The sequence below is a fragment of the Nomascus leucogenys genome, chromosome 22a (assembly GCF_006542625.1).
Source record: "Nomascus leucogenys isolate Asia chromosome 22a, Asia_NLE_v1, whole genome shotgun sequence".
Lineage (NCBI taxonomy): Eukaryota > Metazoa > Chordata > Mammalia > Primates > Hylobatidae > Nomascus > Nomascus leucogenys.
In genome coordinates this window covers 1,950,712-1,970,963 of record NC_044402.1, presented here as the reverse complement: position 1 = coordinate 1,970,963, position 20,252 = coordinate 1,950,712, and the positions used below count along the sequence as shown (strand labels likewise).

Genomic DNA, 20,252 nt, shown 5'->3' with positions numbered 1-20,252 from the left:
CTTCAACCACAGTGGAGGTATATTCATGACATACCTGGGACAGGTTAAGATCACCTGTGGCAAGAACTGATTTTACAGGACAGCATTCTCAGTGCAGACTGAGAAGTGGCTTATTTTTTTGTTTGTTTTTTAGAGAACCTTTTGGGAAGGGTAGATAAAAGCCCATTTCAAGAATACTAAAATACTAAATAGACCCCCCAAAATAATAAAGGCAACATTGATTGAATATTTGCCATACGCCAGACATTCTTCTAAGTATTATTAACTCATTTAATCTCCTAACAACCCTGTGAGGTAACGTACATGGTGTGTTAATTGAGATTTCCCATTTCTTAGTGAAGCAGCTGAGAGGCACAGAAATAGTAACTTGCTCAAGGTTATAGTAGGAAGTGGTGGGAATGAGGTTTGAACCTAGAAATCTGGCTTTGGTCTACATTCTTAACCTTTTTGTTATATCACCTCTCCTGAAATGACATGCCTAGAGAGGGGTTAAGAGAATGACTAAGCAGACATTAAAATAGGGTCACAGAGGCCAGGCGTGGTGACTTACACCTGTAATCCCAGCCTTTGGGAGGCCGAGGCGGGTAGATGCCTGAGCTTAGGAGTTCGAGACCAGCCTGGACAACATGGCAAAACTCTGTCTCTACCAAAAACACAAAAAATTAGCTGGGCGTGGTGGCTCATACCTGTGGTCCCAGCTACTCAGGAGGGTGAAGTGGGAGGATCACTTGAGCCTGGGAGGTGGAGGTTGAAGTGAGCCGAGATCGCACACACTGTACTCCAGCCTAGGTGACAGAGTGAGCGCCCCATCTCAAAAATAAAAAAAAAAAAAGTCACAGAGGTTCTCATCACTTTGGAAAAAAACTTAAGTATTGTTATAAAGTTAAGAGAAAAAAGGATATTAAACTGTAATCACCTCACTATGTTTAACCACCTTCCCCCTCAAACTTCCTAAAAAACTATGCTTAAAAAATGACTAGAAATAGCTGGGTGCGGTGGCTTGTGCCTGTAATCCCAGCATTTCGGGAGGCTGAGGCTGGTGGATCATTTGAGGTCAGGAGTTCGAGACCAGCCTGGCCAACATGGTGAAACCTTGTCTCTACTAAAAATACAAAAATTTGCTGAGTGTAGTGGCACGGACCTGTAATCCCAACTACTTGGGAGGCTGAGGTACGAGAATTGCTTGAACCTGGGAGGTGGAGGTTGCAGTGAGGCTAGATCACGCCACTGCACTCCAGCCTGGGCAACAGAGCAAGACTGTCTCAAAAAAAAACAAAAAACAAACCTCAATAAAAAATGACCAGAAATAAATATACAAAAATGTTAAAAGTGATTATCTTTGGGTCAGTCTTGGGATTATAGGAGTTTTATCTACCTTTTTGTATATTCAAAATTTCTATAATTAGATATTTATTATAAAATTTCTTCCTTTACAAGATATTGCAAAAATAGTACATAGAATCCTTTGAATCCTTCTCTTATCTTCCCCTGGAGTAGGACATGTTTATAAGTACAGTCAACCAGGAAATTGACATAGTGTAACACTGTTAGACTATACACCTTGTTTCACAGTTTTACCTGTACTGTGTGTGGTTCTGTGCAGTTTGATCCCGTGTGTAAGTTTGTGTAACCACTACTATGATCAGAACACAGAACTGTCCTGTCCCACTGCTATGCAGGGGTGGCCCTGTGCTGCCCCCTTGCAGCCATACCTGCCCCTAACACTCTGCCTGTCAACTGGTGACCTGTCTTCATCTCTGCAGCTTTGTAATTTCCAGGATGTTAGATAAATGGAATCATACAGTATGTGATCTTTTGAAATTAGCTTTTTCCACTTACCATAGTGTTCTTAGGAGCCATCTAAGCCAATACAAGCTGCACGTATCAGTGGCTCATTCCTTTTTATTACTAAGTAGTACTCTACTGAACTTTTATCTGTTTAAGGACATTTGAGGTTTTTCCAATTCTTGCCGTGTGAATAAAACAGCTGTGAATATTCATGTACAGGTTTTTGTGTGGCCATAATTTTTCATTTCTCTGGTATAAAAACCCAAGAATATAGTTACTGGGTCATGTGGTAAATCTATGTTTAGTTTCTTTTGTTTTGTTTTGAGACGGAGTCTCACTCTGTCGCTGGGCTGGAGTGCAACGGCGTGATTTCGGCTCACTGCAACCTTCACATTCTGGGTTTAAGCACTTCTCCTGCCTCAGCCTCCCGAGTAGCTGGGACTACAGGCGTGCCCCACCATGCCCAGCTAATTTTTGTATTTTTAGTAGAGATGGGGTTTCACCATGTTGGCCAGGATGGTCTCCATGTCTTGACCTCGTGATCTGCCTGCCTCGGCCTCCCAAAGTGCTGGGATTACAGGCATAAGCCACTGTGCCCGGCCTATGTTTAGTTTTATAAGGAACTACTGTAAACTCTTTCCATGGTGGCTGTGTCATTTTACATTCCGTGAGCAATGTGTGAGATCTATTTTTTCCATATCTTTGCCAGCACCACTGTTAAAAGAAAAATTTTGGCCAGACACAGTGGCTCATGCCTGTAATCCCAGCACTTTGGGAGGGTGAGGTGGGCAGATTGCTTGAGCCCAGGAGTTTGAGATCAGTTTGGGCAACATGGCAAAACCCTATCTCTATAAAAAATACAAAAATTAGCCAACCATGATGGCATGTGCCTGTACTCCCAGCTACTCAGTAGGATGAGGTGGGAGGGTAGATTGAGCCTGGGAGGTCGATGCAGTTAAGCCGTGATTGCGCCACTGCACTCCAGCCTGGGTGACAGAATGAGATTCTGTTTTGAAAAAAAAAAAAGAAAAAATTTTAGACAAATTAAACTTAACAGAGTTTTAAAGAACAGTTTGCAGATTGGTCTGCCCCTGAACTGGAAGAGGTTTAGAGAGACTCTGGTGCTGTTGTATGGTCAAGGAAGATTTATGAACAGAAAAAGGAAAGTGACGTGTAGAAAACGGAAGTGAGGTACAGAAATGGCCGAATTGACTACACCTGGGCATTGGTCCTCTTTGAATGTGGGTTGAGCAGTTGGTTGCCTTTGATTGGCTGAAACCCGGTGATTGGCATAAGAGTGGGTTATAGTCTTTTTACATATTTAGTTAGGTTATAGTTTACTATATGCAGAGAGACGTTTAGGCTGAACTTAAAATATGTAAGGAGGCATCTTTAGGCTACCCTTTTTTCTTTTTCTTTTTCTTTTTTTTTTTTTTTTTTTTGAGACAGAGTCTTGATCTGTTGCCAGGCTGGAGTGCAGTGGCGTGATCTTGGCTCCCTGCAATCTCCGCCTCCCAGGTTCAAGCAGTTCTCCACTTCAGCCTCCCAAGTAGCTGGGACTGCAGGCGCACACCCCCATGCCTGTCTAATTTTTGTATTTTTAGTAGACAGGGTTTCACCATGTTGGCCAGGATGGTCTCCATCTCTTGACCTCGTGATCTGCCCGCCTTGGCCTCCCAAAGTGCTGGGATTACAGGTGTAGGCTAAACTTAATTTAACAATTTTCCCCTTTGGTCAACCTGCCAAGATTAAGAGGTTGACCAAAACCTTAGGCATTGATGTCACTTTGTCACCATTGTAAATGTGTTTATTTGGTCTCAGATCTCCCTGGGAAGAGATTGAGATTGGCTCAATCTCTTGAGCCAAGAGATTGAGACAGTGAGTTTTGTCAGGTGAGAACAAGGACTTTAAGTTATTTTTTTATATGGGTTAGAGTAGCGGGGACCTCTTTGTGTTGGGATTTTTTGTTTTTATTAATAGGAGAAAAAAACAACGTCTGTTTTAGCATCTATCTTATGCCTTAATAAACAAAAGACAAAGGGTAGATATAGATAAAAAAATTTAATAGTACCTTTGTTAATCCATAATCAGTCAGAAACAAAACATTGGTTCACCCCTCTTGACCTGCATCATAGGTTAAAGAAAACATTGCCAAGAGGCCTTCACCCTTCTAGATAGATATCGTTTGTTAGGATCCAGATCCCCATAGGTGGGGAAAGAATGCTTTTTGGGTTGCCCCATTTCTTTTAAAGCTGCATTTTAAGACTCCCTCCTATCCCTCCCTTCACTCTCTCTCCTTGGACAATTTTATTACGTGTTAGGATAAAAGAGTTGCTACTTCATAGGTGATCGAGTCACAAGAGAGTAACAGTTTATGTCATGGTCTCCGTGGGCCAACCTTGGTTCTGAACCTTCTGCTTGATCTTCACTCGGTCACGTAATGCGGTGTGGCTGACAGCTGGGAGGGTGCTTTGCAGTGGGGCAAGGAGCTGTGGGAAGCACAGGGTGCTGAGACAGCTCCTCGATGGCATCGTAGGGCCTGTCGCCAACCTCGTGACTTTCTGTTATGTACTGTGCATTTTCAAGAAGGATGTACTTGGTTTCTGTTGCATATTGGGACAAGGTTGTTTTCTTCAGAAGTATGCATTGGATTTTATAATATTGGTCACTGAATAGAAGTCAGCATTTAGTCTTGTTCTATTTATTCTAATTTTTTAGGATAGTCATTCTTATTTAGAATAATGTTTAAAATAATAACTTACTAAGAATACACCTAACGTATTCTAAAGTTTTTACTGACATAGTCTGGTAGAAGATACTTAAGGCTTTGCTTAATATTTAATGACTGTTTAAAAAGATATCTTCATGCTGATGTTAAAGTAATTAATGCCAAACGCTGTTTGCACATCTCTCCTTTGAAGGCCGTGCTGGACGAGTGTCTAGAGGGTACTGTTACCGGCTGGTACACAAGGATTTCTGGGACAACTCCATCCCTGATCATGTTGTTCCTGAGATGTTGGTAATTCACTTTGGTCATTGTCAAAGTTTATTTATTTATTTATTTATTTATGAGACGGAGTCTTGCACTGTCGCCTGGGCTGGAGTGCAGTGGCATGATCTTGGCTCACTGCAATCTGCCTTCCGGGTTCACGTGATTCTCCTGCCTCAGCCTCCCAAGTAGCTGGGATTACAGGCACACACCACCACGCCCAGCTAATTTTTTGTATTTATAGTAGAGACGGGGTTTCACTATGTTGGCCAGACTGATCTCGAACTCCTGACCTCGTGATCCGCCTGCCTTGGCCTCCCAAAGTTAATTTTTTATAGGTAGTTTTGCCAAATAGTCTAAGTAATATAATTTCTAGTGTCATCTAATTTTGATTCCAGAAAAATCCTTGTCTTGCCACACTCCCCCTCACTCACAATCCGGGCTCACTATTGATTATGCGTCAGGCTACTGTCTAGGGTGTTACCCACATTTGACAGTTTTAATGAGAGGATGTTTTCTGGTATCTGTGGGCTCTATAATAGAATTGTCTTTAAATGCTGCTGTTTTCTATGTCCCTTTATAATGAGTAATTTTGGGATCAGCTTTTTTTCCTTCCTCTTTTCTGTGTCTCTCCCCTCCCTTTGTCCTCCTTCTCTTTTTTCTTCTTTCCCTCTCTCTGCTTTCTTGCTCTCCCACTTTTCAGTCCCTCTTTTCCTTCTCTTTTTTCTTCCTTCTCTCTCCCCATCTTTTTATTTCTCCATCTCTTTCTCTCCTGTTCTTTCTCCTTCTCTCTCCCTTCTCTTCTCTCCCTCCCTCAGTCCTCTCCATTTTTCTTTCTTCTCTCCTCTCCTTCTCTCCTCCTCTTTCCCTCTGAAGCACTGGTTATGTGAATTGGCTAACTGATTTAGTTATGTTATTATTTCTAATCTCAGGCTTGGTTCTTTTCAGCGTTGTCCATTAGGAAGCACGATCTTGAAAGTGAAATTACTCGACATGGGTGAGCCGAGAGCTCTGCTGGCCACTGCCCTTTCCCCGCCTGGTCTGAGTGACATTGAGCGCACCATCCTTCTACTAAAGGAGGTAGGACTGCCTGATGGTTAGTACTGTTGGCATCTGTAGAGCTGTGTTCTACTGTGGCTCCCTCAGTCTACACCTCACTTTCCCACTAACTCTGTTCCTCCTGCCTCACTTTCCCGCTAACTCTGTTCCTCCTGCCTCACTTTCCCGCTAACTCTGTTCCTCAGCCTCCTTCTGGCTTTCTTCATCCATTCCTGGAAACCCTGCTCTTCCTACTTGGGATTCTTTGACTGCACACCTGACTCATACTCTGCTCTTTGAACTTGTAACCGAGGCCTTGGTACAAGCTGTATCCTAGTGTACATACTGTGCTGGGGCTGTGGATGTTCTGCTTCTGACCTTCGAAGTTGAGGATGCCTCTGGGGTTTTACCTTCTTTATTATGATTGATTGATTGATTAACTGGGTCTTGCTCTGTTGCCTAGGCTGGAGTGCAGTGATGCAATCATGGCTTACTGAAGCCTCAAACTCTGGGCTCAAGTGACCCTCCCACTATGGCCTCCCAAGTAGCTGAGACTGAGGTGTGAGCCACCACACTTGGCTGCCTTTAAATATGATACCTCCTTGGGTTTCCAGGAAATACACTGTGTCAAGTTAAGGAAGTTTTTCCCCATACATAGTTCAGTAAGGTTTTGTTGACAGTGACAGTTGGGAGATCCTTCACTTAGTATTGTGCATGCCGTATTTGTTCAAGAGTGAGGTGAGTAGACTTCTGTGAAAGACCTTTAGTGTTACCTCCCAGGATCATACTTAAAAAAAAAAAAGTAAAATGTGTTCTAAGTTTCAAGGGAAAATTGAAAAAGTTTTTTTTGGTAGCATATCAACCTTTCATAAATTGACTTAGAACATTATTCACCAAAATTTGGTCTTCGTTTCCTGTTTTGGACTCTCCACCTTAAGGGGAAAAAGTGTAAATCAGTGCTTGCTAATAACGCTAATTTTATTTTATAAAGGTTGGAGCACTTGCAGTGAGTGGGCAGAGAGAAGATGAAAACCCCCATGATGGTGAATTGACCTTTTTAGGAAGAGTTTTAGCCCAACTTCCTGTAAATCAGCAACTTGGTAAACTCATAGTCCTTGGACATGTATTTGGATGTCTAGATGACTGTCTTATTATAGGTAAGTGTGAGAACAAATAATGGGAAGTTTATGTAACACCACTCTCACAATCTTACATTCTTCTTGTTTATTTTTTATGGTTAGCGGCAGCTCTTTCTTTGAAGAATTTTTTTGCAATGCCTTTCCGGCAGCATCTCGATGGATATAGGTACTGAACATTCATATTTTAAAGTGTCACTGTATTTTAATGGTATTAAATGACACTGTTATCTGTTTATAGGAACAAAGTGAATTTCTCTGGCAGTAGCAAGAGTGACTGTATTGCACTTGTTGAGGCATTTAAAGTAAGTTTTCTGTTGTGTAAACCATGAAAGCAGCTACCACAGGTTGTTAGTACATTTTCGTACCACAAACGTATGAGGTAGAGAGAGACAATGTTTTATCTCGTGAAAGTATTATCAGGGTTATTGGTGTCCAATGTTAAATTAACTGTGCTGGAAGAAGTGAGTGAGATGGAAGTCCAATTTTATGAAATTGATTGAAAAAATTAAATTTGTAAATTTTTATGTTGTAAATTTTCAGGTTTGTTGAAATTGTACTTAAAAAAAATTCAGTGAGCCAACACATTATTTTGAAACTTTGGATCCTTTATTTTCAGACATGGAAGGCTTGCAGACAGAGAGGGGAGCTGCGGTACCCGAAGGTTGGTGAGCCCTTTCCTGCTGCTTTCTAGATGGCTGGGAGTGATGAGAGAAGGACTCTGTCTTGGCACAGTCATAGCACGTGAATCATGATGGTGCCGCCTGCGGCTGGAGTTGAGGTCACTGTCAGTGCTCGCACGGCTGTCCTAAGAGTGGCAGGCCATAATCTCCGCAGACTGGTCCTTTTGCTTCCATCGCTTCTCAGGAGGCCACTTGCTCTCAGGCCTGTGCTGGAGCTGTGCTGCTTGTTTCACGGCTCCACATTGTACTGATCTTGCCATGGTGTCTGCAGCCTCTTTGGCTGTATTTCATAGCTGTGGGTACTGGGTTGGACATGTCAGTTCAAAATTGAGAGCCATGTTTCTGCTGTTTCTGTTTTCAGCTCTTTTAGATAACAGGCTTAAAAGAAATGTAATCTGTTACCCTCCATTTTATTCTTTTTTTTGGTCAGGCTTTGCTGTTCTTCTAAACTTATTTGGTTCAACAGACTGTTTACAGGTCTGCTGTTTCTGTGTGGAGATTTGCTGTGCTTAGATATATCTCTTACCAATACATATATGAGTTAGCTGTTTAAAGTCTTTTTTTTTTTTTTTTTTTGAGGCGAAGTCTCGGTCTGTTGCCCAGGCTGGAGTGCAGTGGTGCGATCTTGGCTCACTGCCAGCTCTGCCTTCTGGGCTAACGCCATTCTCCTGCCTCGGCCTCTCGAGCAGCTGGGACCACAGGTGCCCACCACCATGCCCAGCTACTTTTTTTGTATTTTTTAGTAGAGACAGGGTTTCACTGTGTTAGCTAGGATGGTCTTGATCTCGTGACCTCGTGATCTGCCCGCCTCGGCCTCCCAAAGTGCTGGGATTACAGGCGTGAGCTACTGCGCCTGGCTTAAAGTCTTTTAAAGGCTCAGCTATATTATTTTTCTTGTTGGTATATAATTTGTCAGACATCTTTTTTCAAGATAATCAAGTTATGTCTACCTTTAATTTTTGAGACAGGTGAACTCAGAAGAGTTTCTGTATTGTGTTTATGGTTGAGTATTATGCTCTCTGGCTTCAATGTAAAATTGGATGTACCTGGAGAGGGAGTGCCACGGTCAACTTGAGTAGCTCAGTAATTTACATTTATCATTAAATTTTTGGATGAAATATGTATTAAAGTAGCTAAATTCAGCTCTAATTTATTACCTTAATATCGAGTATTCTGCTTTTATATATTTAAAGGATGAACTTAATTGGGGACGGTTAAATTACATTCAAATCAAGAGAATTAGAGAGGTAAGTTAAGTTTTTTGACCAAATGGATGCAAATAAAGTTGACTTATGAAATATTTATTAAGTAACAACAATATTTATTAAGTACTTGGGTAGTAATGAGTATTCCGAGAAGTGTGTTTCCCGCCTGTTTCCAACTTTAGTAGGAGTGTCTCTTGTGTTTTCACCTTTCAGTAGAACTACTTGGGTTTCTAATAAAAACTCCTTTTCAAGTTAAGGAATATATTTTCTCTATATATAGTTTAATGAGGAATGGTTGTGTAATCTTGTTGTATGTCTTTGCAGTATATGTCGGGATAAACAGATTGGGTGTGGTGGCTCACACCTGTAGACCCAGCTTCTGGGGAAGCTGAGGTGAGAGATTTGCATGAGCCTGGGAGGCAGAGGCTTTAGTGAGCCGTGATCGCACCAATATATTCTAGCCTGGGTGACAGAGTGAGAGCCTGTCTTGAAAAACAAAAAGATAAACATATGGTGTTTTAATTTTTAACCTACTAATACAATCTTGCATTGCTTAATGAGAGGAATACATTCTGAGAAATGAGTAATTACATGGTTTTATCCTTGTGCAAACAGCATAGAACATACTTACATAGACCTAGATGGTATGGCCCACTACACGCCTAGGCTGTATAGCATAGCCTATGGCTTCTAGGCTGCAAACCTGTAAAGCATGTGACTGTATTGAACACTGTAGGCAATTACAACAAAATGGTAAGTATTTCTGTACCTAAACATAACTAAACATAGAAAAGGTGCAGTAAAAATATGGTTATAAAACAGGGTTTCCCAACACCTGGGCCATATTCTCCTTTTGAGAATATGACTAATGCCAGATCTAAGGTGGAACAGTTTCATCCTGAAACCATCCCCACCTACTCTGGCCTGTGGGAAAATTGTCTTTCATGAAAGACAATGGTGCTAAAAAGGTCCCTGGTGCTAAAAAGGTTAGGGATCACTGGTATAAAAGATAAAAATGGCATACCAATATAGGGAGCTAACCGTGAATGGAGCTTTCAGGACTGGAAGTGGCTCTGGGTGAGTCAGTGAGTGAGCAGTGAGGGAATGTGAAGGCCCAGGACACCACTGCACATGACTGTAGACTATAAACCTGCAGACTTGGGCTACACTAAGTTCATAAAAATTTTTAAAAAATTAATTGTAGCTTAATATAACTTTTTTAACTTGATAAACTTTTTAATTAAAAAAATTTTTTGGCTCTTATATTAACACTTAGCTTAAAACACATTGTACAGCTATGCAAAAATATTTTCATTCTTTATATCCTTATTCTATAAGTTTTTATCTATTTCCTTATTTATTTGGTTTTTGAGATAGGATCTCACTCTGTTGCCCAGGCTGGAGTGCAATGGCATGATCACAGCTCATAGAAGCCTTGACTTCCTGGGCTCAAGCAATTCTCCTGCCTCAGCCTCTGCAGTAGCTGGAACTACAGGCATATGTCACCACTCCTAATTTGTTTTTTCTTTCTTTTTTTTTTTTTGAGATTGAGTCTTGCCCTGGTACCCAGGGTGGAGTGCAATGGCACAGTCTCGGCTCACTGTAACCTCCGCCTCCTGGGTTCAAACAATTCTCCTGCCTCAGCCTCCCGAGTAGCTGGAATTACAGGTGTGCGTCACCACGCTCGGCTACTTTTTTGTATTTTTAGTAGAGACGGGGTTTCACCTTGTTGGCCAGGCTGGTCTTGAACTCCTGACTTTGTGATCCACCTGCCTTGGCCTCCCAAAGTGTTGTGATTACAGGTGTGAGCCACCGTGCCTGGCGTAATTTTTTTTATTCTTTTATTTTTTTGTAGAGACAGGGTCTCACTTTGTAGCCCAGACTGGTTTTATCTATTTTAAAAAATAATTTTTATTTGTTAAACTTTTTTGTTAAAAACTAAGACACACATACACGTTAGCTTAGGCGTACACAGAGTCAGGATCATCAATATCACTGTCTTCCACCTCCACATCTTGTCCACTGGAAAGTCATCAGGGGCAGTAACACATGGAGCTATCATCTCTTACAGTATAACAGTGCCTTCTCCTGGATGCCTCCTGAAGGACCTGCCTGAGACTGTTTTACAATTAACTTTGTTTGTTTGTTTCCTGTTTTTTTTGGCTGCTTCTTTCAAGACGTGAAGTTAATTTTTTAAAAAAGTAAATAGGAGTATATACTCTGAAATAATGATGGTATAGTATGATAATTCCATAAGCCAGTAACATAGTTATTTATTATCAATATCAAGTACAATCGTCCCTTGGTGTATACACAGGAGGGTTGGTTTCAGGACCCCTGTATACCAAAATTCATGAATACTCATGTCTTACAGTTGGCCCTGTGGAACCCATGTGAATAGTCGGCCTTCCATACACTCGGGCCTGCATCCCTTGAATACTGTATTTTTGATCCACATTTGGTTGAGAAAAACCTGCGTATAAGTGGGCCCTCGCTGTTCAACCCCGTGTTGTTCAGGGGTGAACTGAAATGTACTGTATGTGTTGTATGTGCTACACTTTCATATGATTGGCAGCACAGTAGGTTTGTTTGCACCAGCATCACCACAGACACGTGAGTAAATGTGTTGCACTGCAACAGCTATGATGTGATCAGGCAACAGGAATTTTCTAGCTCTGTTACAGTCTTACAGGTCCACAGTTCTGTACGTGTCCATGGTTAACTGTGACACTGCTATGTGGTGCATGACTTAGACATGAATACATATGGATTTCCCACTGTTGACCCAACCACGTGTTCTTAGAATAAACTCTGCTTGTTTGTAATGTTTTCTCCCAAAACATTGCTCGGTTCTGATTGCCAATATTTTCTCTAGAATTTTTGCCTCTATATTTATAAGTGAAATTGGCCTCTGGTTTACGTGTGTGTGTGTGCATGTGTGTGCACACTCATACATGCACAATACTATGAGATGTTGTTATTGATACCACCCTGGTAGGATGAACGTCTTTCTGTGCCCAGGAACCATTTTAATCAACAGTTTAATAACTAGAAATGTATTTCTTACATATTTGATAGAACACATTCAGAAACACCTTTGGGATTAGTGCCTTTTTGAGGGATCAATTTTTAAAAAAATTTCAATATCCCTGGTAGTTATTGATCCATTCTGGATTCTAATTCTTCTGGAGTCATTTTTGATGAGTTACATTTTTTCATTCAGGTACCCATTTAATCCAGATCATGAAGTTTATTGATGTATAGTTACACGTAATTTTCTTAATTTCAAATTCATGTCAAATGGTAACACCTTTCTTGTTCTTATTATTGTGTATTTGTGTACTCTCATTGTTTCTTGATTATATTTGTATATTCAGGGAGTCCCCAAGACCATCCTCAGGTTCACTGATTGGCTGGAAGGACTCACAGAAGTAGAAAAGCTGTTATGCTTATGCTTATGATTTATTTTAGCCAAAGGATATGGATTAAAATCAGCAAAGGTAAAAAAAAAAAAAAAAAAGAGCATGGGAGGAGCCCTGGAGAGACCAGGTGCAGGCTACCAGGTGTGCTTTCCCAGTAGAGTCTTATGGACAGTGATTAATTCTCTCAGCAACAGTATGTGATGACAGGCATGAAGTATTGCAACCAGGAAGCTCACCTGAGGCTTGGTGTCCTGGGTTTTTATTGAGCACTGGTTATGTAGGCCTAGAGTACCCATGTGACTGACTTTAGTTACTCAGTCTTCAGTCCCTCCAGAGGAAACTGTTACCCTCATGGCCCGAGGCCCCACCATAAATCACATTCTAGCGTAAACTATTTTGTGTGGCCCAAGGCCCCAGGTAAGCATACACACTCTTGTCAGGGAGCATAAGAGTCCCTGGAGGCTTGGCAGTGACCGTTCAGGAGCTGGGCCAGGACCAAGCCTTTCTGTGGAATGTGCATGGTCTGGACAGCCAGGCCTGCTGGATTACTCCTTTACCGCAGAGTCCGCAAGATGTTTCCTTTGTGTTATTGTATGTTCGGAGAGCTTACTCTTAGTTTCATTTGTCAGTTTTCTTGTGTATGTTTTTTGGGAGGGAAGGAATAGGTGGGGGATTCTAAATCATTGCTTTTTGTTTTTTTTTTCTGTTAATTTAGTTCTCCTATGACTTTTAGTTTACTTCAGTCTTTCTGAAATTAGTATTTATTATTAATAATATTATTTTCAGTCTTTCTAATTAAAAGCATTTAAAGCTATGAATTTTATTATGAGCAGCTTTAGCCACCACATCCCATTGATTTTTGACATTCCTGTCTATAATTTCTTTCAGTATTGGTTTCTTCTCTGACTAAAGAGTTTATTTTTATTTTTTAGAGACAGGGTCTTTGTCTCCCAGACTGGAGTGCAGTGGCATGACCATAGCTCACTGCAGCCTCAAACTCCTGTGCTCAAGCAATCCTCCTGCCTCAGTCTCCCAAAGCTCTGAGAGGTGTGAACCACCATGCCCAGCCCTGAAATGTTCTTAAATATCTTTTTTGTTGTTAATTTCTGATTTTATTGCATTTTAGTATAGAGAGTGGCATAGTCTTGGATTTTAATTAGTTCAGTTACATGTGATTACAGTCACATGAAAGAGTTCCATCCCTCAGGGGCACAGAGGCGAGCATCTGAGTGTGCTCTCCCTTGCTTCCCATGTCCCAGGCTTTTCCTGTCTCCACAGAGATAGTGGCTGCTGAGATTTTCTGTCCTTTCAATTCTTTTTAGTTGTTTTTTCCTCCAGTTATGTTCACACTTGTGACGTATTCTTTTTGTAATTGAGATAATTTTGTGGTGACTTAATTTATGATCAGTTCATAGGTATTTGGAGTTGTGTATTTTCACATGTGTACATTAAAGTTTGACATTTTGTGTGAAACAGTTTTTATTACAACTGGATATTGATTTTATTTTCCTGTTTGGAGGGACTATTTGGCCATAGGTCACTTACTTTGTTTTTAATCGCAAAAGCAGTACCTGTTCGTGGCAGAGGCTGGGACTTGTTTCAAGGACCTAAAGCAAGGCCGTGGTCAAGGCCCTCTGCTATTCTGACCTCTGGGTGGGCACAGTTATGCGTTTGCATTGGTTCCCATCTCAGGGATGTGTGTTTATAAACAGATCATGGAGCATGTATGATTTTGTATTCCGGTATTTCCTCTAAGTGTTATATTGTTCATCTTTAACATTACTTAATTAATTTCTAAGAAGATGATTCTTGCCAGGCACGATGGCACATGCCTGTATTGCCAGTTGTTTGGGAGGCTGAGGCAGGAGGATCACTTGAGCATGGGAGTTCTGGGCTGTAGTGCGCCATGCCGATTGGGTGTTGCATTAAACTCAACACTGATATGGTAACCTCTTGGGAGCCAGGGACCACTGTATTGCCTAAGGAGGGGTGAACTAGCCCAAGTTGGAAAGGGAACAGGTCAAAACTCCTGTGCTCATCAGTGTGGGATTGTGCCTGTGAATAGCTACTGCACTGTCTAGCCTGGGCAATATAGCAAGATCTTGTCTCTAAAAATCTTAGGCCAGGCACGGTGGCTCACGCCTGTCATCCCAGCACCTTGGGGGGCCAAGGCAGGCAGATCATCAGGTCAGGAGATTGAGACCATCCTGGCTAACACGGTGAGACCCTGTCTCTACTAAAAATACAAAAAAATTAGCTGGGCGTGGTGGTGGGTGCCTGTAGTCCCAGCTACTCAGGAAGCTGAAGCAGGAGAATGGCATGAACCTGGGAGGCAGAGCTTGCAGTGAACCAAGCTGAGATTGCGCCACTTCACTCTAGCCTGGACGACAGAGCGAGACTGTCTCAAAAAAAAAAAAAGATAATAAAAATTTTAGAAAGATTATTTCTTTTTTTTTTTGGAGACAGAATCTTACTCTGCCACCCAGGCTGTAGTACAGTGACACAATCTTGGCTCACTGCAACCTCTGCCCTCCAGTCTCAGGTGATCCTCCCATTTCAGCCTCCTGAGTAGCTGGGACTACAGGTGTGCGCCACCACGCCCAGCTAATGGGTTTCGCCATGTTGCCCGGGCTGGTTTCAAACTCCTGAGTTCAAGTGATCTCCCAACCTTGGCCTCCCAAAGTGCTGGGATTAGAGGCGTGAGTCACCGTGCACAGCCAAAAGATGATTCTTAATTAGCTGCAGTGTTTCATTCTATAGATGTGTTTATACTTTACCCATCGTGCACTTATTTTCTAATGTTTGCACTGCTCTGGTAACATATGTACCTTTGAGACCACAGATTTCAATGTATTTTTCTTAGGTGGCTGAATTATATGAAGAATTGAAGACTAGAATCTCACAGTTCAACATGCATGTTGATTCTCGGCAACCTGTCATGGACCAAGAGTATATATATAAGCAGCGATTCATCCTACAGGTGTGCTGAAGTTTTCTGGATTTTTTTTTTCCTGATTCTTTGTGCTTACAAGGTCTTGTGGTCGAGAAACTGCTTATTCCTGCTTTCTGATACAAACCAAACCTCAAAGGAGATTTTAGGTCCATAGTGTTCATGCTGTGTTTGGGAGCCAGGAAACATTCTTCTTTAATAGTTTGCATTATTTGTTGAGTTGATGATTCACCTAGAGAGTATTTATTGTTTATTTATTAATATTTAATGGATTCAGACCCATTTCTAATTTCCAGGGGAGTGTTTCTGTAGAGTACCTGTCTTATCACTGCTTCAGGAGAGATCCTTTTGTTCTAGCTTTTAAGAAAGTGAAGTGCTCTTTATATCGTTCAGTGTGTGTAGCTATTCCCCTACACTGAAAATATTATTTTAACTTTGGAGGCCGTGGATTCAAATTACTAGTAGTGAGATGGAATGTAGCGAGTGGGAAGTGTGTCCTGGCCAGTGGAGACTGCCTCTGCTGTAGGGTTTCCTAGAAGGGTTGGCTGATGCATACAGAATGGGGTTTGAGGTAGATGCCTATAAACTGGGTGTGCTGGAAATGTGCGAGTGTTTTCCTGGATGTAAAATTGCTCTAAGGCTGGGAGAGTCTTTGGTGGGTGTGTTTCAAACTGGTATATTTTTATTGAAGAAGGGACTCTTTGCAGAGGTGAATAGTGGACGCCAGCCTGCTGCCCTAAGTCTGAGTGCTCCAACTGGAGTTTTATCTGAACATCTGAGAGTACCTTGTACATAGATGTGTGTGGGGAGAAGTGGAGAAAGTTGGCCAGCCCTGGGGCTTTGTGTGTTGGATGGTTTGTGTCCTTGTTCAACTTGCCACTGTTTCCCAAGCTTCATTCTGAGAAGTACTCAAGCTCTTTTGAAGAAAGATGTTTCTGTTAGGTGAAAAAAGTGTTTATTTTTTAGTGTTTCTGTTAGATGAAATTACCAGAATTGTGACTTTCTGCTTGGTTGGTGAAAGGTCTAGTTTTCCATACAAACGATAACCATCTTTTACATTTATAGATGTCATATCATGCTGGGTTGAGATTAGTATATTGGTGAGAATAACTGATAAAACAATGCTGTTACTTCATGAAAATAAATTTCTTTTTCAGATGGTATTGGCAGGTGCTTTCTATCCTAATTACTTTACTTTTGGACAGCCGGATGAGGAGATGGCAGTGAAGGAGCTGGCTGGCAAGGACCCCAAGACAACTGTCGTGGTAGGTGCTGGGGGCAGGCCATCCTCTCTGGGGTGTGGTGAGGCAGAACGTTTTTGTTTTCTAATTGTTTCTATTTTTGTGAGTCCTAAGTGAATTTTCCCCTGGAGTGAATATTAGGCTTGTTTGGCCTTTTCAGGTATATCTGCTTGTCCCTCAGTCTCTTGCCTCCCTTTACAGACCTGGCCTTATAAGGAAGCCTTGAGAGTTTATACGTTCAAGGTCAATGCTGATTTGATCATGTGCTATTTTGAAGGATTTAAGGCACTTAAAAGTTTAAGAACAACTTCATTTCATACAAAATAAAATGTTACTGGTTGGCAGCTGAGTGCTGTGGCTTAAGCCAGTGATCCTCTGACCTGGATGCCCAACAGAACCACCTAGAGAGTGCTTATTTTATTTATATTTGTTGAAATTCAGATCTGAGGGCCCTGCGAGATCTGAGCTAGAAAGTATGTCCTAGAAATCAGCATTCAAGTAGTGTGTACTTTGGGCATATCTAATGATCAGCCACAGGCCCTGACCATTGAATCAGCGTTTGCAACGCAGTTGTTTAAAGCCCAGCAGCAGGGAGACTCACACTGGAAGAAGGCATCTGTGACTGGACTGTTTTGGATCACTTGGTTCCAGTATGTGCCTGTATCTGATAAGGGGGCGGTGAGAAGCACTTGAAGTTCCTTCGTGTCACATCATAAGGGCTCAGTCATTGCCAGATTTTATCCTTGTTATTGTTACACCACCACTGTTAATCCTGAGGAAATAAATAGCTCATAAGGAAAGGGCACAGATGACTTGAGATTACAACTGGAGATCTTTGATGAGCACCAAAAGGAGCTGGTGCTCTGGAGATGAGAGAGGCAGCTGAGATACGCTTGATACCTGTGGAAGGGACTTTAAAAGGAAGTCATTAATTTTTTATAGCTACTGAGGATCATTTGATTGGCACCTGTGCTCTTGCTAGCCATCAGGTTTGACTAAGCTCTTTGCTTGGCTTCCTCTCTCACCCCTCTGCCCCTTCATGGTTTTCTTCCCTCAGCTGTGCGCAATGGGAAGGGTTCTATAGGTCCCTTCCTCAGACGTCCAGCAGCTGTGCCTGCATCCCTCGACCACAGAGAGCCTAGTCTGGGGACCCAAAATTACCTAGTGTGTACATCATGAAAGCTCAGTAATAGCTGGCTTTACTTAGCACTTGAGAGGCTGTGTGTTAGGTACTTTTTATTCTTCTCTGAGCCTCACTCCACCCTTTGAGTTGGGGATTTCTCATGTCATTCTTATTTCATGATGTGGTAGTTGGGTCTCAGGGCAGCTCTGTAACTTGCCTAAGGAGACATGCAGATTCAGGGAGCGAGGAGACAGGATCTAACTGGATCTGAGCCCTAGCTCATGCCGTCACTTCTGTCACGGAGCCCTGTGCAGAGCTGGGGTGGCACAGGAGTTGTCCTGGTCCAGAAGAAAGTATGGAGTGCTTTGCAGAAACCCAGCATGGTGCCTTGAGAGTTTATACATTAAAAGTCACTGCCAATTTGATCATGTACTATTTGGTCCTTCCACCGTGGTGATGAGGAAATACATACTCCTCTCATTAGTTAGACATTTTCCTTTAAAATTTACATTCCCATTATTCCTTCTGTAGAAATATGTTTTGAAAAGAAGTATTTAGTAAGCTTGATTATTTTAAGGGAAAACAAGTAAACAAATTTTAATTTTGCTGTATTAGACTTACACCATTTTAACAGGGGTAGAATTAGCCTTTATTTAACATACTTATTATAGAACTTAGTTAGAATTTAAAAGTCATTAAATGCACTGATCTGTAGAGTTTGTATATTATGGTTAAAGATAGTAAACTATGTTTTTAGAAACTAAAACTGTGCAGCAGCTTTGAGCTTGTGAATGTTGAAACTGTTTTGTTAGCTCTAGTAATCTGCTCTGATTTTGTATTATATTTTACAGTTGAAGCACATTCCTCCCTATGGATTTCTTTACTATAAACAACTACAGTCTCTCTTTAGACAGTGTGGTCAAGTCAAATCCATTGTATTTGATGGTGCAAAGTAAGTATATTTTTGTAATCAACTGCAATTATGAAGGAGGCATAAAGATTCAAATATTTCCAGATGCTGATTCTTAAAACGGAGTGCCCATGGAAATGGGCCCTCCTATGGGCTGCTGCAGCTGGCTTTCAGAATGTAGCTTTGGTTCCTCTTATGGTCAGAAGCAATTTATCTTCCCTTTCTGCTAAGTGACCTCCTACAGGAACTAAGCTGCTGGTTAGTGGTCAAGTGTGGTCACTCCAAGAAGGCTCAGTAACTCAGTGTGATGCTAAGGCGGATTCTCTTAAAGTGATCTTCACTTTCACGCACTTGTCCTAGATTTTCTCAGTGAGTCATTAGTAAGAGTTATTTTGTGGGCCATGAAGATGCCCCAAAATAGAGTGTATCTGCTTATAGTTGTCTAAAGCAGATATGTTTTGAAGATTTTTGGAAGGCAAACATTGTAAAAACTCAATTTGGCTCTACTTACTGCATGTAAGGAACCAATGGTGTGTTTTGGAGCATCACTGAGTTTTTATTTCTAACAGGAAATGTTTATGTACCAAAAAGCCTAAAGTAGGATTTTTAATTTTTAAAGTTAGAAATTTTTTCCAGTGTTCTGTGAATGTTGTAGACATTTTTATTTAACTTGACAAAGCTTTGTAAATAAGAACAAACACTTTTTCTTTAATGTCCAGTTCACTCAAGTTGAACATTAAGTCCATTTTCAATTTGGGGTAATTCCCTCTGGCATTTTAAGTTCCATTTCTATGATTAATATATTGATTTTCTTTGTAGGCCCGTAAATTCCTCATGAGGCAAACGCACAACTCCCTAACAAGCAAAACCTTTCTAAGTGCTTTTAACAACTCTTAGAGAATTAATTAAACTTGTAGTGTCTGAAGTTGTCTTAAATATTCTGATGTAAATTATAGTAAGATTCTTAGTCACATATATAAAGTAACTTACTTAAAGCTGGAATCACACAGCTAAACTCATTCCTGAATATTGTGCGTCTGCTTACCTGGGTGAGGTTCCAGTTCTGCATGGATGCTCCTTTGACTGATTTGAGTGGTCAGAAGTCTTAGCTCCCATAAGATTGCAGCATCTTTGTTCACTCATCTTTAAGACTGGATTGGGTTCTGTGTTTGTTTCCTGTTCTTCTTGCCTGGGACTTTTTTTTTTTGTTTTATTATTTTTATTTATTTATTTTTGAGACAGAGTCTTGCTCTGTCATCAGGCTGGAGTGCAGCGGCACAATCTCGGCTCACTGCAACCTCCGCCTCCCATTGCCTGGGACCTTTTTTATAGGTGTTTATATCTTTTGCATTCCTCATATTTCCAGCTCTCAAGTCATAATACAAATGTCATACCAATTTTTTGGGGGAAGTAACAGTATTCTTTCTGTACCAGTACCAGTTCTTGGGATTCAAGTATTTAAAGGCAAAGGAAGATATAGTGATTCAAAGAATAAGAACTGTATTTCTTTTGGCATAGAGCAGGGGTGACTTCGTGTAGACTCTGTGAGGTGCCAAGGGCGCATGGGCAGATGGGCACAGGTGGTACCTGGGCATATCATGTTCTCCCATAAGAAGCTTTCAACTTCGTGGTAGGAGTGGAGAGTCAAATTAGTTTCACAGATATTTGCCTGCTGTGAGAAGTCATGGGAGGGGCCCAGAAGGTCAGAAGAAGACATTCTATCTGAGGCCCAATATTAGAGCAGTAACATTAATTTGAGACTTCCTC

The 20,252-nt window shown here is 41.3% G+C and overlaps 1 protein-coding gene across 1 annotated transcript in view; it reads left to right on the top strand.

Annotated features, from left to right (window-relative positions):
- The window catches only part of TDRD9 (tudor domain containing 9), a 126,790-nt gene that overhangs the window by 73,760 nt on the left and 32,778 nt on the right, over window positions 1-20,252 (top strand). The window contains exons 14-23 of the mRNA XM_003276197.3: window positions 4,710-4,807; window positions 5,726-5,857; window positions 6,807-6,972; window positions 7,057-7,120; window positions 7,193-7,256; window positions 7,571-7,615; window positions 8,828-8,881; window positions 15,125-15,241; window positions 16,369-16,476; window positions 18,427-18,527. Coding sequence (XP_003276245.1) covers window positions 4,710-4,807; window positions 5,726-5,857; window positions 6,807-6,972; window positions 7,057-7,120; window positions 7,193-7,256; window positions 7,571-7,615; window positions 8,828-8,881; window positions 15,125-15,241; window positions 16,369-16,476; window positions 18,427-18,527 — 949 coding nt within the window. The remainder of the gene's footprint in view (window positions 1-4,709; window positions 4,808-5,725; window positions 5,858-6,806; window positions 6,973-7,056; window positions 7,121-7,192; window positions 7,257-7,570; window positions 7,616-8,827; window positions 8,882-15,124; window positions 15,242-16,368; window positions 16,477-18,426; window positions 18,528-20,252) is intronic.